This window comes from Cryptomeria japonica, chromosome 1, assembly GCF_030272615.1.
Source record: "Cryptomeria japonica chromosome 1, Sugi_1.0, whole genome shotgun sequence".
NCBI classification, from domain to species: domain Eukaryota; kingdom Viridiplantae; phylum Streptophyta; class Pinopsida; order Cupressales; family Cupressaceae; genus Cryptomeria; species Cryptomeria japonica.
The window spans coordinates 122,632,697-122,649,044 of NC_081405.1; the positions used below are offsets into that span (position 1 = coordinate 122,632,697).

The 16,348-nt window shown below is 36.6% G+C and overlaps 1 protein-coding gene across 1 annotated transcript; it reads left to right on the plus strand.

Annotated features, from left to right (window-relative positions):
• The first annotated feature begins 13,416 nt into the window (after window positions 1-13,416).
• Window positions 13,417-15,735, plus strand: LOC131026678 (putative UPF0481 protein At3g02645). The gene is made up of 2 exons (XM_057956604.2): window positions 13,417-13,642; window positions 13,822-15,735. Exon 2 carries the CDS (start codon window positions 14,162-14,164, stop codon window positions 15,365-15,367), a length of 1,206 nt encoding a protein of 401 aa, XP_057812587.1. The 5' UTR covers window positions 13,417-13,642; window positions 13,822-14,161; the 3' UTR covers window positions 15,368-15,735.
• Window positions 15,736-16,348: the final 613 nt, after the last annotated feature.

The window sequence follows — 16,348 nt, forward strand, 5'->3', positions numbered from 1 at the left end:
CATTGATCCGGCCAAGAAAATAACAATCAAAGCTTATGATGAAGAAGAAAGAACCTCTAAAGGTTTGGTATTATTACCGATCAGGGTAGGACCTATAGAAAGAGATGTTATTTTCTAGGTGCTTGATCTTCCTCTGTCATACAACATCTTACTGGGCAGGCCATGGATTCATGAAATGAAGGCAGTTCCATCTACATGTCATTAGTGCTTAAAATTTCCTTATAACAGAGTTGAAGTCAATATTCCTACTGATACAAACTCCCCTTGTAATGCATTGACAAAGAGTGTTGATACCTTTGTGCCTCATAATAGAGCAGCCTCTATAGCTAAAAGTTCATAAACCTTGATGAAGGACTTAGAAAAGAAATTGAAAATCACAAATACTGGCATGGATGGATACAAGATAGAACCAGTACTTTCATTAATCTCTCTCCCTCCATCACCAAGACAGTCAAGAAAACCATTAGAGGTTATGAAGCCATAGACTTCCACTCCAAATGTCGTATATGATGGTCTCTTTGTACAATCCTCTGCTCACCTTACAGATGAAATAGAAGAGGATGTTGTTGTCAAATGGCTTTTCAAAGAAGATAGTGAAAATAAAGAAGTATGACATTATGAGTTTTATGGTCCAGGATATAAAATGATTCAACGCATGGGATATTCAGGTACTGGTCCTCTAGGCAAACATCAAGAAGGTATTGTTGAGCATATTCAGCTACAAACTAAATCTACAAATGATAAAGCTGGACTAGGATACAATCCAAGAAAGACATCAAACCAAAAACATACTTCCCATCATCAGTCTAAGTGGAAGACAAAGATACTACCTTCAACATCATAGGAAGTAAACACTCAACAGACTCAAGAAGAGTATGAAAAAAAACAAGAAGAACTAGCAATCAAGAGAGAGGAAACAACTAGTACTCAAGTTCCAATGGTATCAACTACAACACTACAAGGAGTGGAAGTCCCAGAGGATATGAGAGAAGAGGTAGAAAGAATCAGAGAATTGTTCGCACCACTAAAAATTTGAGTCACATACACTGGTAGACAACAAGTAGATGATTCATAAACTGACTCGAACGAGTATGAATGGGGTCCAGATTATCTCTTAGATACATCTACTACAAAAACCTTAGAAGAATCTAATGATATCACAGATGACACACAAGAGCTGATGCGCTTAAAGCTGCAAAAGGAGATAGAAGAAATCAAACTAAAAAGACAAGAAGACTATGCACAAAAGCTAAAAGAAGGAAGAACACAAGAAAATTCTTCACCTACTATGTCTCCCTCTAATAGGACAGAACAAATCAGGTATGGAACTAGATAAGAAGAATTGGAAGCTACAGAAACAAAACCAGTCATTAGTCCAGAAGAAGCTGAATGGAGTAGAAGACGAAAATTCACAGAGCCATCAAGGTTATGTCAACAGGTATGTCAGATACAAGTGATAAATGAACCAAATCATGAAGGAACTTGCAACATCAAAGATGTAGGTGTTGACACTATACATACATTCACTCAATCACTTGAAGACGAGTCAAAAACTTCCTCTTATGACTTTGATGGCTCCGACAACAGTCCTATTTATGACAATACCTATTCAGCATCGAACTCTGACTCCTCTGTCACGGATGTCGGGAATCTATCTACTGATCTTGTTACTATCAAACCATGATATGTAGTCCAGTCTGGCATAGAAAATGATACTAGAAGTAGGTCTATTGGATTTGGTCAACTAGATATTAACATGCACTTCAATGATCATGTTGAAACTCTTTCTAGTCTCGAGACATTTGCACAAGGTAGTCTTCTAGAACTCGACTTGTCGGTCCGAAGTTATGATGATAATACTGTGAACTCCCTCGAACCTATTCAAACTTTATCTTTGGTACATCCTAAACTAATTGACTATAGTCTCCAAAACCAACCTAAGAATGTACCTATCTTTGCCAATGACTACAAGTTAGCCTACTACCTTAATGCAGTTCAACCAATGGACTCTTCCACTAGCGAACAAAGTGAGAACATGACAAACAAATATCAAGTATCTTAGTCGCAAAAAAAAGAAAAATAAAAGATCTGATGGCGAAAACCACATTGTGGCGGTGTCAGAATCAAAAATAGAGAAAATAAAGGATGTACCTAAGGGTAAAAACCTCTCTGAGGCACCTGAAGGTGAGATACTTGATATACTACCAAGTCACTTCTAGGAAAGGTATTCTATATTAATTGAACCAACTCAGCTAGTAAATATTGGGAGTTAAGAGACACCACATATCATCCACTTAGCTCAATCACTATCAGTAGAAGAGTTAAAAGATTTCAGCAATCTCTTTTTAGAAAAGAAAATCAACTTTTCATGGACATACTTTGATATGTTAGGCCTAGATCCTGATCTTATCATGCACCATCTTTCTATTACACTAGAAGTTAAGCCAGTCAAGCAAAAAATCCGTAAGATGCACCCTCATGTGGCATTGCTAGTCAAGGCTGAGCTAGAAAAATTGCTAAAAGCTGGATTTATCAGAGCTATAGAATATGCAAAATGGATTTCAAACATAGTACCTATATCAAAGGCAGACAAATCCATTAGGGTTTGCACATACTTTAGATATCTCAACAAAGTATGTCCGAAAGACGATTTTATATTGCCTAACATTGATATGATAGTGGATATGACCACTATATATGATATGTACTCATTAATGGATGGATTCTCCAGTTATAATCAGATCAAAATAGCTCCTAGAGATCAAGAAAAGACAACTTTCACCTATGCATGGGGAACCTTTTGCTAGAACATCATGCCATTTGGGCTAAAGAATGCAGGAGCAACTTACCAAAGAGCAGTAACTACTATCTTTCATGATATATGATGCATAAAAGCATGGAAGATTATGTTGATGACAACTTAGTAAAGACTATGAAGAGATCCACACATATTCAAGAGCTAGGCCTCATACTAGGTAGAATGAAAAAATTCAAGCTCCAGCTAAATCCTAAAAAGTGTGCATTCGAGGTGACATCGGGGAAATTACTTGGTTACATTATTTCAAAGAAAGGAATTGAGGTTGATCCTGAAAAGGTCCAAGCTATAATGGAAATGCCACCTCCAAAGAATATCTGTCAAATGAGAAGTTTACAAGGACGTCTCCAGTCAATAAGACGCTTTATTTCTCAGCTAGTAGATAAAGCTCAACCCTTCACAAAAGTATTAAGGAAAGGAGTAACATACAACTGGGATCAAGAATGTGAACAACACCTTCAACAAATCAAAGAATACCTGTCTAATCCACCAATACTGATGCCACCAATTCAAGGTAAACCATTGATTCTATACATATCAGCTACTGATTCATCACTAGGGACACTTCGGGCACAACAAGATAAAAAGGAAAGAGCTATATATTATATTAGCAGAACTTTGGTGTCTTATGAAATAAACTATACTATAATATAAAAAGCATGTTTGGCATTAGTCTTTGCATCACAAAAATTGAGACATTACATGTTAGCACATTCCATCAAGCTAGTGGCTAAGATTGATCTGCTCAAATATCTTCTCAGCAAAGCAACACTTACCGAAATATTGGCTAAATGGGGCATGGTTCTTACAGAGTTTGATATTGAATATATAGAACTCAATGCCATCAAATGACAGGTAATTGCATATCAACTTGTTGATGCTCCACTTGAAGACACTCAACCTTTGCATATAGAATTTTTGGATGAATCTATCATGCACCTTACTCAACAATCATGGAAGATGTTCTTTGATGGGTCTTTCACTCAACATGGTTCTGGTGCTAGAATAATTTTTATTACTTCTCAAAAATATTCAATTCTGAAGGCTTACAAGATTCTCTTCCCTTGCACAAACAACATTGCAGAGTATGAAGCTTTGGTAAACAGGATCAAATTTGCTATTGAATGGAAGGTTCTATAATTACATGTCTATGGAGATTCACAACTAATTATCAATAAAATCAATGATACATATCAGACTCGAGATGAGAAACTAATGCCTTATAAGAGAATGGTGAATGATCTCAAGAAATATTTTACTTTTGTATCACTTCAGCAGATCCCCAGATCAACAAACAGAGCAGTAGATGCTATGGCCACCTTGGCATCTATACCAGAGTTACAAGAATCTAATTTTTGCTTTGAATTCCTGGTGGAAGAGTTACATTACCCTGCCTATGATTCTCCTGAGTCCCAGATGGTCTATTCTTTTATTGGACATGACTCATCTCGCTACAACCACATTTACTCTTATCTACAAGACCAAATTATCCCTTAAAATCCTACCCGTAATGAGAAAAGGAACCTAACCTGAAATGCTTCATGGTACGTCATCATTGCTAACAATCTATTTAGATGAGGTTTGGATAGTACTTTTCTTTGGTGTCTAGAAACTAAAGAGTCCCAACGCGCATTATCTGAAGTCCATGAAGGTATTTATGGAGCTCATTCAAATGGTCTAACTTTAGCTCAAAAACTACTAAGGGCTGGCTACTATTGGCTAGACATGGAGAAATATGCTATAAAGTTTGCTAAAATTTGTGAGAAGTGTCAGCTACATGGGAATCTCATACATGCTCTAGCAAGGGATCTCATACCCTTCATTACACATTGGCCTTTTCAGCAATGGGCGTTTGATCTCATTGGCCAAATATATCCTACATCATCTAACAGACACAAGTTTATCATAACTGCCACTGAGTACTTCACTAAGTGGGTAGAAGCGGTTCCACTCATCAAAGCAACCGGTAAACAAGTAGCTCTATTCATCCTTAACTATATCATCTACAAGTATGGGATACCTTCATCCATTGTGACTGACAATGGAGGGCAATTCAAGAACAAAGATCTAGATGAGCTCTATGAAAAATTCAAAATCAAACAACACTGTTCATCCATATATTACCCTCAAGGTAATGGACAAGCTGAGCATCTAACAAAAATCTGCTAACTATCTTACACAGAACAGTGAACAAATCTGGGAGGGATTGGCATCTGCACTTAATCCTACACTATAGGCTTATAGAACAAGTATTGGAACACCTACTGGGTCTACACCTTTTTCTTTGGTGTATGGATCCGAAGCAGTCTTACCTATTGAGGTGGAAAAACCATCTCTAAGAGTTTCTTTGCAAAGTCTTGTTACTGATGAAGACTACAAAATATCTAGATTGCAAGAACTCGAGTTGCTAGATGAACGTCGATAAGTGGCGTTTGATCATCTGAGAGTGTATCAAAAGAGAATGTCTAAAGGATATAACAAGAATGTCTGACAACAAGAATTTTAGGTTGGTAACCTTGTTCTGAGAGAAAATCCTAAAAAATCAACAGTTTCGAGACAACAAAGGGAAGTTTGAACCCAACTGGCTGGGTTCCTACATCGTTACTGCAGTCTTTGGCTCTAGTGCCTATCAACTCTCAACATCAGAAAGAGAACAGCTCTGTGAACCGATCAACACCATCCACTTGAAGAAATTCTTCACTTAGTATTGTCTACTCCAGCAACCTATACAGCTGAAAAAGTCCTAAAAAAAAAATCCTAAAAATTATAAAATGTCCTGGAAAAAAAATAAAAAAAATCTTTGCCAAGCAGGTGAAAACCTGGCAAACAGGCGCCTGTTGTACTCAAGCTCTCCATCTATCAATGCAACATTGGCATTTCCCACTTTCCTACATCTTTTATTTCACTTGTACATATCTTTTAGTCGCTTTTGTGACATCCTGGTTCTTTTAGAACCCTCATGGCTTGAAATTGATCAATGTCCTAGTCTTAGGGTAATCAACCAAGCAATTTACGTGTCCTAAGAAGTATCAACCAAGTAATCATTCTATCAGTGATATTTGGTCATCCAATCTGAGTCAGTCACCTGTCTCCTAACTACTGAAGAGTTTTATCACTGAGTACACAAGCAAAACAACATTACTGAAAACAATCACTAAACAGTTTGAGATATGCATGAAATTTTCTTTGTGTTGTCTTTTATATTGCTTTTAGATTATTATTCCCTCTGAGTAACTCGAGAAATTCTATCTTGACTAAGAGGAGCAAGGATTGGGGGCATAATATTTTCTTTGTTTTCTGCTTGTAGGAATGATTCCGATGATTTGGAAACATATAATCAGTTGGGTGTTTGTGATAAGTGCCTTCACATTAAGGTGAAATCGCCACACATACCTCGACTTTGCTTATTTGTATGCTACAAGGAGGTTGGCACCATTTCTTTGTCTATTTTGAGGGAATTTCTTTAAATGTCCAATCCGGATGCATGCGTACTCCATCCAAGGATATGAATGAAAAAAGGGTCATTGCAGACAAGATAATTAATATTGCACATGAAAAGGAAGGAACTCTATCTTGCCTGCTATGTTTGTAAATGCTTAGTGATGAAAATTAAGCACTTCAAATCTAGTGACTAGATTTAGTTTGCATTCATTCTGCATTTTGTGCATTTCGAGTGATTTCTGCATGATAACAGTGATCTCTTTATCTTTTGAATGAGAGTCTGAAGTATAATCATTTCTCAGCTAAGTGGTCTCTTTTTCATCATTTCTTCGATCGAGTACTTGTGTATTGAGATGTTAGCTGCATACATAAGCATCTTATATAGATCCATACGTTTCATTGTATACTTGTTTGCATTTATATTATCGCATAGAAAAATAATTATTTTTTGCATTACTAGTTACTCATTTTCATCATTTATTTGCATATGAAAAGAAACAAAAATAAACATACATCCATATTCATCTACATTACATACATCCATACTGAACATAAATATGCATACATATAGAATAAAGCATGTAGAAAAACATCTCAAAATAAATCAACACAAGTACGATGACATCAAACCAAGATTTTGTATATATCATCATAAATATCTCGGAGTACAAATAAAAGTTTCAGGTTACAAATGATATCAACTATCATCTACAATCTCTCATCGGAGTAAGAATCGTATGAGCTACAAAAAAATGGGGTATATAACAAAATCTAAGAGCTATAAAAATATATCTCTCTGCCTCTCCCTCATCGCCAAGTGGTGGAGGAGGTGGAGCCTGCTGACCAGCATCTTGCGTAGGTGCCTGAGCTCCCTTAGATCGAGCCATATATTGAGAATATGGGACAACCTGTTGCACTACAGGAATTGCTATGCTATATGCCACAACATAATAAGCCGCTCAACTGGTCTGATGCAAAACCTCCCATTGAAGAGTGCCTCGCTCTGCGCTGACCTCAGCCAGCTACCGATCTCTCTCTACCCTCATCTTAGTGAGCTGACGATCATGCTCAGCTCTGACCTCCGTCAGCTGCCGGTCTTGCTCTGCAAGCTATGTCTGAGCCACTATCAACTGTGATTGCAAACCTACTAATCCAGATCTCATAGACCGTGCTTCATCAATTGCCCCCTGCTCCCTCATAGGCTCTCCACCTCCATCTGTGCCTCCATCTCTGTCTCCCTCTCCACTCTACTCATCCCTCCGCTATCACACCTATCTAGGAGTTGCTCGCTCCTCCTCTCCTCCACCCTCTGCTGCCCTGGCACCACTAGCCCCCACACTAATAGCTCCAAGGGATCCGCCCTCCCCTCTTTGTCTCTATCTCCCCCCAGCTGGTACTCTGTTGCTGCTAGCACCAGGATCACTACCTGCCCACCTAGGTCCCTCCACTCTCTATCCTTGTGCCTGTCCCTGTACCTATGTTTGTGCAGGGGCCTCATCCTCAGCCTCCTCTATGAGAGGTGCATGCTCAGTCGGATCCGTAAATCTAGGAAAGGGATGACTCTGAAACCAATCCTTGTACTAGGGAAATACCTCTGCATCTGCAATATCCTCTTGATAGTCCCATCAAATTCGCTACAATCCGGCAAGCGTCTGCATGCTCAATGTGTATGACAGCCTAGGAGTCCATACTCATCTCTCCTCCTCCCCATAACGGGTGTAGGCGATGAACTCCTGTGAAATCCCCTAAGGCCTGCCATACTACCTCATAACCCAAGATACAACAATCACTCAATAATGGTAACAGATCTACCAATAAGAGGATGGGTCATGAACATATCTCTCTACTGAGCTCTCTAGTCATCCCACAACTCTAGACCCTTGTATGGTCTCCATACAATAACGATCAAATCATCAAGTTGTTGTCGCCAATATCTGTCTTGCCCAGATGGGGCTGAGTAACATATCTAGAATATCTATAAACGATCGGCTGGTGTGGATCTCTTGCATCATCAACAATAGGTCTACAAACTGGGATATGCTCTTCCCATCCCTTTATGAAATCTCATGCATCTCATGATACATGTGGGCTAACAAACAAGATCCCCACCCTAATCTCTCAGGATGAGTTAGTAGTCTCTTGAGAATCCTAGCCTAGCCACATAAGAAGCCCTGTTGTCCCCTATCCGGCAAACAGAAACTTCTCACTATATCTAGCCATCATATCATCCCAACTGATAGCCCACTAAAGGATGTCCTCATCATGAAAAATGAGTCTCAAGGATAAGACACCAGGACGCTGAGCATAATCGTAGTCAACCTTATCCCCAACAAATGGAATCCTCAAAATCCTGTACACAACCTCTGGAGTAATAGTCATCTCTCCCACTGGTAGATGAAAGGAGTTATGCTCAAAATGGAACTGCACAACAAGTGTAGTAAGCATCCTGTGATTCACACGGATATCAGGCATCTGTAAAAGGTGAGTAAAGCTGCACAAATCAATATGTGCTCTATCTATATCTGATAGCTCACAGACTAGCCTCATCATAGGAGGATAGACACACCGAAACAGGATATGTGGTAGTCAAACCTACAAGAATCAAACAATAGAGCATCAACAAGTCATCCCAATCACGCTATACAACATGTTAAACATCACACAAATCCAAATACACCAAATGCCAAATCAAAATTTCATGTTTTGACCCTTAAAAATGCTCACTATTTTCCATACGACATTTCACAGTGTAAGCAGAAACTTGTACAAATCAAGAATTCATATAGCACGATAAAAGACTCCCATATGACAAAAGACATGCACTCACATGATAAAATGGGCTCTCAAGAAAACTCTCGTACGATACATGGGATGAGCCTAGATGACAAAATATATGGCCTAATACAACAAACCACACAAGGATAGATTGTTGTATGAGAGATAGTATCTTCTCGCACGACAAAATGATAATGACCGATTTTGGACGATACTAAAAAGCAAAAAATTCAACCAAAATTCAAAATTGATGAAATGCAAAGGCTTAAAATTGATTACTTATCGCTGGCTTGTAGTTCTACGGTCTATTATGATGTCTCTGGTGCTCGAATCGATGCTCCTAGATCAGAATAACCATTTTTCTTCACAGAAGGCTTTTTCAAATTTCAAACTTGGAGAGGTTAAAATGAATTGAAAATGACACTTGGACCCCTTATATAGCCAAAACCCCAATTTTTCAACTTGCTCCAATGGACATGTAAATTGTACCCTTAGCTAATTTGCCCATTCTAATTCCATTTTCGGGATCAAAATCAAAATCCGAGATCATTCTTCTAGTTAATTTCTCACAATTGAGATAACTTAGCATTTTCATCACATTCTCATTCTTTTCTTCAATTTGCGCTCAATTTCTCATCAATCAACGTTAAATCTTGAAATGATCCTCTATCTCAATCTTTGTGCTCAAATAATTATCATTGCCAACAATTGCCTAAAATCATGTACCCTCTCTATCTTTCAATTTCACTCCCGAGGGGGCATACTCATGACCTCACATCTTCAATGTCGAGAAAATTTTCAAATCTTCATCAAAAGTCGAGCAAAAATCTTTTCAACTAAAGAAAATCAAATAAATTCTTATCGCTAGGGGCATCTTAGCTTCATCGCTTCATATCAAGTTGAGATCTCTCGATCATCTGAATCAAATCAATCGCTAGGGGCATATCAGTTTCATTGCTTCAATTCAAGTTGATATTGCCTTCATCTGAATCAGTCTCTTAATGTTAATTAGTTTCATCGCTTTTCATCAAGTTGATTATTCGTTTAAACTCAATAAAAATTTTAAAGAGTATCTTTGATCACAAGCTCAATCTAAGTAGGTGTTCAGTTTCATCGCATCAAATCAAGATGGACAGTTTATCTTTGCTCATCATGTCTTGATCCATCAAGTTCAAGATCGATTTTACATTTGCTCACTATGTCAAGTTCAATCAAGTTCTAGATCATTAAGTTTCGCTTCTTCATCAATCAAGTTCAAGTTTGGTATCATTGCTCTTCATCAGTCCTAGTTCAATCAAGTTCGGGATCGGTATCGCTTTAATCAACTTTGTTCAGTTTCATTGCTTCAAAATAAGCTTAACACCTTGCTCTTCATTTGGTTCGTGATCAATCAAGTTCAGAACTGGTATCTCCTAGACATCAACTATCCTTTGAACCAACGTGCTGCTCGCACATTAATTCAAAGAGGGGCATATGTAATACCCTAAAATTGGTCACTTAAACCTTGGGCTCCTAATCTCGATAACATCACCAAGGTCCTAACCAAAGGCAATTAAATCAACTTTGAACACACAATTAATTAATTCTTCAATCATTAAATGTCACATGGCAAGTGAATTATTCTATATTAAATAAATATTTAATTAATTAATTAAATCATTCCAAGAAAATCATTTTGATCAATTATCCTGTTTAATTTATTAAATATCCTAGCATATTTAATTAATTAATAAATTTTCCATTTAATCATAAAATAAGGAATTAATTTATTACAAAAGAGGAATTAATCACAAAGCAAGAGTTAAATTGAAAATAAAATAAAAGAATTGAATTGAAAGAGAAATCAAACTTGAGATATTATTTCTTTTTCTAAATTGAGATAACTTGAAATCAAAAAAATAATTAATTGAATTATTAATCATTCTCTAAAATTGGAACTCAAAACTTTTGAGAAAAGAAATTCAGTTGCATTGAAAAGACTCTTTTCTTGAATAAAACAAGGAAATCGCATGGAATCACCTATTTTTATCTCAAGTGCATGGAATTAATTGAATTTTATCTCGAATGCAAACTCAAACTTATAATCTGAATGCATTTCAATCAAACTATAATTGGAATCTATCTCAAGGTTAACTGAATTTGATTTCTCAATTATTTCAATTATCCTAAATTGTGTTTTTTCTTGAATAATCTCAACTGCTCATTGCTAATTAATCTTGACCATTGGTCTCTCTTGTGATTCTCTATAAATTTAGCCTTCATCTCTCATTCAAAACACCCTGGAGATTTGTTGTTATTATACAACTTTTGCTCTGGAGTCATTGAAGATATTGTGCTTGCCTTTTGAGATTATTGCATCTTAGTTTAGCTTTTTGCATATTTAGTTCAATTATGATTGCTTGAATTCATATAGCTTACTATTCATCCATCTAGCATAATCTTGCATCCATTTAGCTTAACATCATGCTCATATAGATTAAATCCTTCGTCTTGGTGTAGTCTAGTCACTGGTATTGCTTATACAAATTTGAGAGCAAGTCTATACTCGCATCTTTTAGAAGGCAATTGGTTGATTTGTTATGGTTTTTATTATTCATGATTATATCTATCTAACCATACTTGTAATGACTTAATTGAAGTGTTGTGTCTTACAACTTGCAAACTTATTCCACTTTTCACACACACAACATCAAACTATGCACAATAATTTTTTCTTTTTTAAGATTAAAACATCACTCTTAATATTTTACAAAATAATATCTTTACTTCTAAAATAAAATTCTTCTTTTCAAACCATATCCATAATAACTAATGAAAATAGAACCATGCAAAAATCAAGATTTGCACTATTTGTACTCAATTCATTCATGATCATTTAACTATGCAATATTAAAATTTTCAAATTTCCACACATTTAGCTATGGTAAGCATGGTTTAAAGTTTGCTAGAAGATAGAAAAAACTTCCTATCTATAACACTAACAAATTCAAACATATTTTAGTCATGTAGTACAAAGATGAAATGAATAAATGTGATTTAAAATATTAATATACATATGTATGATATGGGTTTATCTAGTATGTTTGATAGTCCTTGTTCTAATATGAGATATTGGGTTCATATGACATGATAATGATGTTAAGGAATCAAACCTTCCATCATTTGATTAAAGTTGATATTTTGATTGGACCATGTAAAATACTAGACCCACACCCATGTGATTGATGTTGAAGTAATGAACCATATAAAATGGTAAGCCTACATTCATATGATTGATGTTAATGTATTGGACTGCATTAAACATGAACCCATAGTCATGCGATTGTGATTAAAAAATTGAACAATAAGAAATATTTAACTTACTCTCTACGGTTAAATTAAATTTTGTTGTTCTATTCAATTATTTAACTTAGACATTAAATTAAATTTCATTGTTTTATTTAACTATTTTAAACAATAATGTTATAAATGAAATATGTAAAAAGAGAACATCAAAATAAACATAAAGAAAATGAAAGAAAACAAAACATAAAGTTTACAATTATCAATGAGGGAAGAGCACCATTACTCTTCATTTTCCAATAACCGTTCACTCCTTGCACACCCAATCCCCCAATTACTAACTTCAAAAAATCCAAAAAACAAATATTTAGAAGTCCAATAATGAATTTCACATGTACCAATTTAGTCATTCATTTTTTAGCATTTTTTTATCATAATTGGCCCATTTGTGCACCTTTATTGGTACCTATAGCGCACTACTAGGGCATTTGTGCATAAGTATCGATGATTTTAAGTCCACGGTTATTGGGGCATCTTTAAGTAGCTATCGAGCGACACTTTGAAATGTGTTTTTTTTTACCTTTGCGCGCATAACAGATCCTACAGTATGCATCATTACTACCTAGAAACCAAAACAATAGCTATAAACAGTTAAGTCGATCATCAAAAATTAATGTACCGTTTAAAATCTGTGAGTATGCGAAAAGATACAATGTGTCAACGACTGCTAATATACTTCACCTAACTTGACTAAATACACTACTAAAATCAGCAGTACTTCAACCAAAAAAGAAAAGCAAGAAAAAGAAAAAGAAAGGATGTACATTTTAGAACTAAGAACTAAATCAAAAAAGGATTAGCCATTCCCTCCCTTTGTCCCATCACGATGACTGGTGGTACTGCTTCCTAGAGACAGAGCCTGCCTGGAGCACCATGACTGGTACTGGCACGGTAGAGGGGCCGAAGCTATTCTGGCTCCAAAATAGACCTTTCGTACAGCGTGATAGGGACGTGTTAGTCAATCGCAGCCGTTTATTGCAGAATTGACTGTATAAAACGCACGACTCAATCCATACTACCGTTTTGGAGCCAAAATAGACATGTCCCGATAAAGGCTCTGCTCATGATAATGATGATGGTCCGAACCTGTGACCTTAAAATTTCCTGAGCATTTCGGAAGAGTAGGTGTCCACAATGCAGATTTCCTGCCTGGAACGTCCATGTCACAGGCAGGATAGGTGAATCGTGGAACAGTGAATGTGCAACCATCAATATTTGCAAGGGTCGGTGCAGGGACGTGACAGGGTCCTGGCCTGCAGGAATCCCATGGTAATGTTTTAAGAATGTATATTTATTACAAAAAACTAGATACTTTTTTTCATTTGGTCTGAGTGAAATGTGTTGCAAATGTGATTCCCTGCGCACTACTCTCTAGACTGTCTGTGGAAAGTTGGAAACTAAGCTAGTAGTCATTTGCCGAGATTAATATTCACTTCTTTCATTTGAAGGTTATTGGGCGTGCAAGGCGAATCTGGTTTTTTTGTGTGTGAGTGTTTCGTTACGGTTATGGCTGGGAGAGGTCCGCGTCCTACTTCATCAGTTCTCACACCGTACGCTGCACCAGTCAACTCTGATTCCGAGTCTGATCATGAGACGCCTAGTCGTCCGCCGCAGCAGCAACCACACTTACAATCACGTAGAGGTAGAGAATGGATCAACGACGAAGAATGGATAATTAATATTCCGGAGACTTCCGATGTTACTGACCTCCGGTCACCGTCGGATGTGTCCATATTCAGAGTTCCCGACTTCCTGAAGGAATGAATAAGAGGAGCGTATGTTCCTAAAATGGTTTCGTTGGGTCCATACCATCACAGTGATGAACACCCTTTTCCAATGGACAAGCATAAAGAAAGAGCCCGTAGTAGAATGACGGCGAGGTTCAATATTAACCACCGCGACAAGGATCTAACTAATGAGGATTTTTCCCCTAGTGCAATACAGGAGATCTTGAACCTGGACGGCGAAATCAGGAAGAGCTACGAATCAAAAATCAATTGCAATGCAGAGGCCCTCGCCCTGATGCTATGTTTGGACGGTTGCTTCATTCTGGAAATATTGAGGACTCTGGGTAGGGATAAATTCCCCGTAGCGGAAGCGGTTAATTACTATGAACCTATTTTTGAGAGATATAAGATTGATTATACTGGATTTCATATACTGAACGATATTTTGATGCTTGAAAATCAAATCCCTTTGATCATTCTCCAAAAGCTGCTTCAATTGGAGCTCAAGCCATCAGATAATGTCGAGAAAAAGATTTTCGAAGTGCTAGTGAAATCTCCAAGGTCCAAGTTCTACCCTTTCAAATATGATATCCCGGAAAATTGGTCTTTGCAGTTGCCGCAACAGCAAGTTCATCATCTACTGGGTTTGTTGCACGGCCTGATTGTGTCTCCACCATGTCCCGATGATGGTATTGGTGACCGTTCAGATCAGAAGAAAGACCCGAATCATGTGAGGCGCATCCCTCGTGCGGTGGACTTAAGAAATGCTGGGATCAAATTTGAGCGACGCCTTGGAGGCATCAAAAGGATTAAATTTGAGAAGAAGAGTGCCACAATTTATCTTCCTCCCATCCAAATCACAGACTACACACAGGTGCTTTTCCGTAACCTAATCGCTCTTGAGCTGTGTAAGGCATTTGAAATCAATTACGTGACGTGCTACCTGAGTTTGATGGACGCGTTGATCGACTCAGAAGAAGACGTGGCTGTGCTCAAGAAAAGTGAGATCGTTATAAACTACCTTGGGAGCGATACAAAGGTTGCCGAACTCTTCAATGCTCTATGCGATGGAGTGACCGTGAGTCGGAAAGATGCCTTCCGGGAACTGAAAGGACAAGTCTATAAGCACTACAAAAGTAAATTCAAGGTATGGTTGGCAGAGCTTGTCAAGGAGCATTTCTCGTCGCCTTGGACAAGTTTAGCTTTAGCCGGGGCAGTTCTTGCACTCGTGCTTACACTTTTGCAAACTATCTACGCAATGAAGTAAGTTTAACATCATATTTTGAAGTTTTCATCTCAGTTTCTTCAATTAAATTTATCATCTTTTAAGGTGATTGTAGATTAGTTGCCTGTTTGCTTGCTTTGTCCAAATGCCATCATTATGATTGTGATTATAATGATGATGGAATAAAGAGTTTAGTTGTTTCTAGTGATTTTCACCCAGTATCCTGCTGGCTAGCTGTTGCCTGTAGCAAGTACTAAACTGTGGAGGGTGAATTCAGTAGAACAAGCTCTTGAATACTATTTAAGCTAGGTGTTTATTTGGTTCCATGGCTTGTATGTATTTTTCTTCATTGCAGAAGATAATCCAAGGAGTGCAAATCCCAACACAGTTAAAAAATATTGTGTTTTTTCTTTTGTTTCCACTTTGCATGCTTGAGAATAATGTTGGTTTCTATCTAGAAAATTAAGTGACGTCTGTCCCCAATTTTCTAGAATTTTATTTTTAAGAGATTTTTACATATTATTGTTAACTGTTTCTTGGATCAATACATTTAATATCTATTCTATCATTAAATATAATTTTTACAAACTATTGTTAGCTGTTTTATGTATAAACTGATGTTGGTATGCAATATATTTATTCTTTTTATCTTTTGTTTTCAATATGTTATCAGTTAAATGGTTGTTGCCTAATATTTGCTTGTCCACAAAATTATTACAAAATAGATTGTCTTCAACTATAATTCAAATTATGTTTTAGTTATAATTATTATTCAAAAATATATCTTTTTAAAAAAAATATTTTAAATTAAATCTCTAACTTCACAACAATGATTTTTGTGCATATTTGCTGACTTTAACTTTGTGAGTTCCAAATTAAATCTCTAATACTACAACATTAAGTGGAGGAGAAAAGTTTTTTATAAAGACAGCCGTGAAATTTCTTACGATTACAAATAGTTTAATAAATATAAAAAATATTAAAAAGATAAGTTGATAATTTTTATTTTTTTTTTAATTTTTA

What these genes read in the sequence shown, in the direction of transcription:
- LOC131026678 (XM_057956604.2), top strand. Translation starts at nt 14,162, where the DNA reads ATGGTTTCGTTGGGTCCATACCATCACAGTGATGAACACCCTTTTCCA.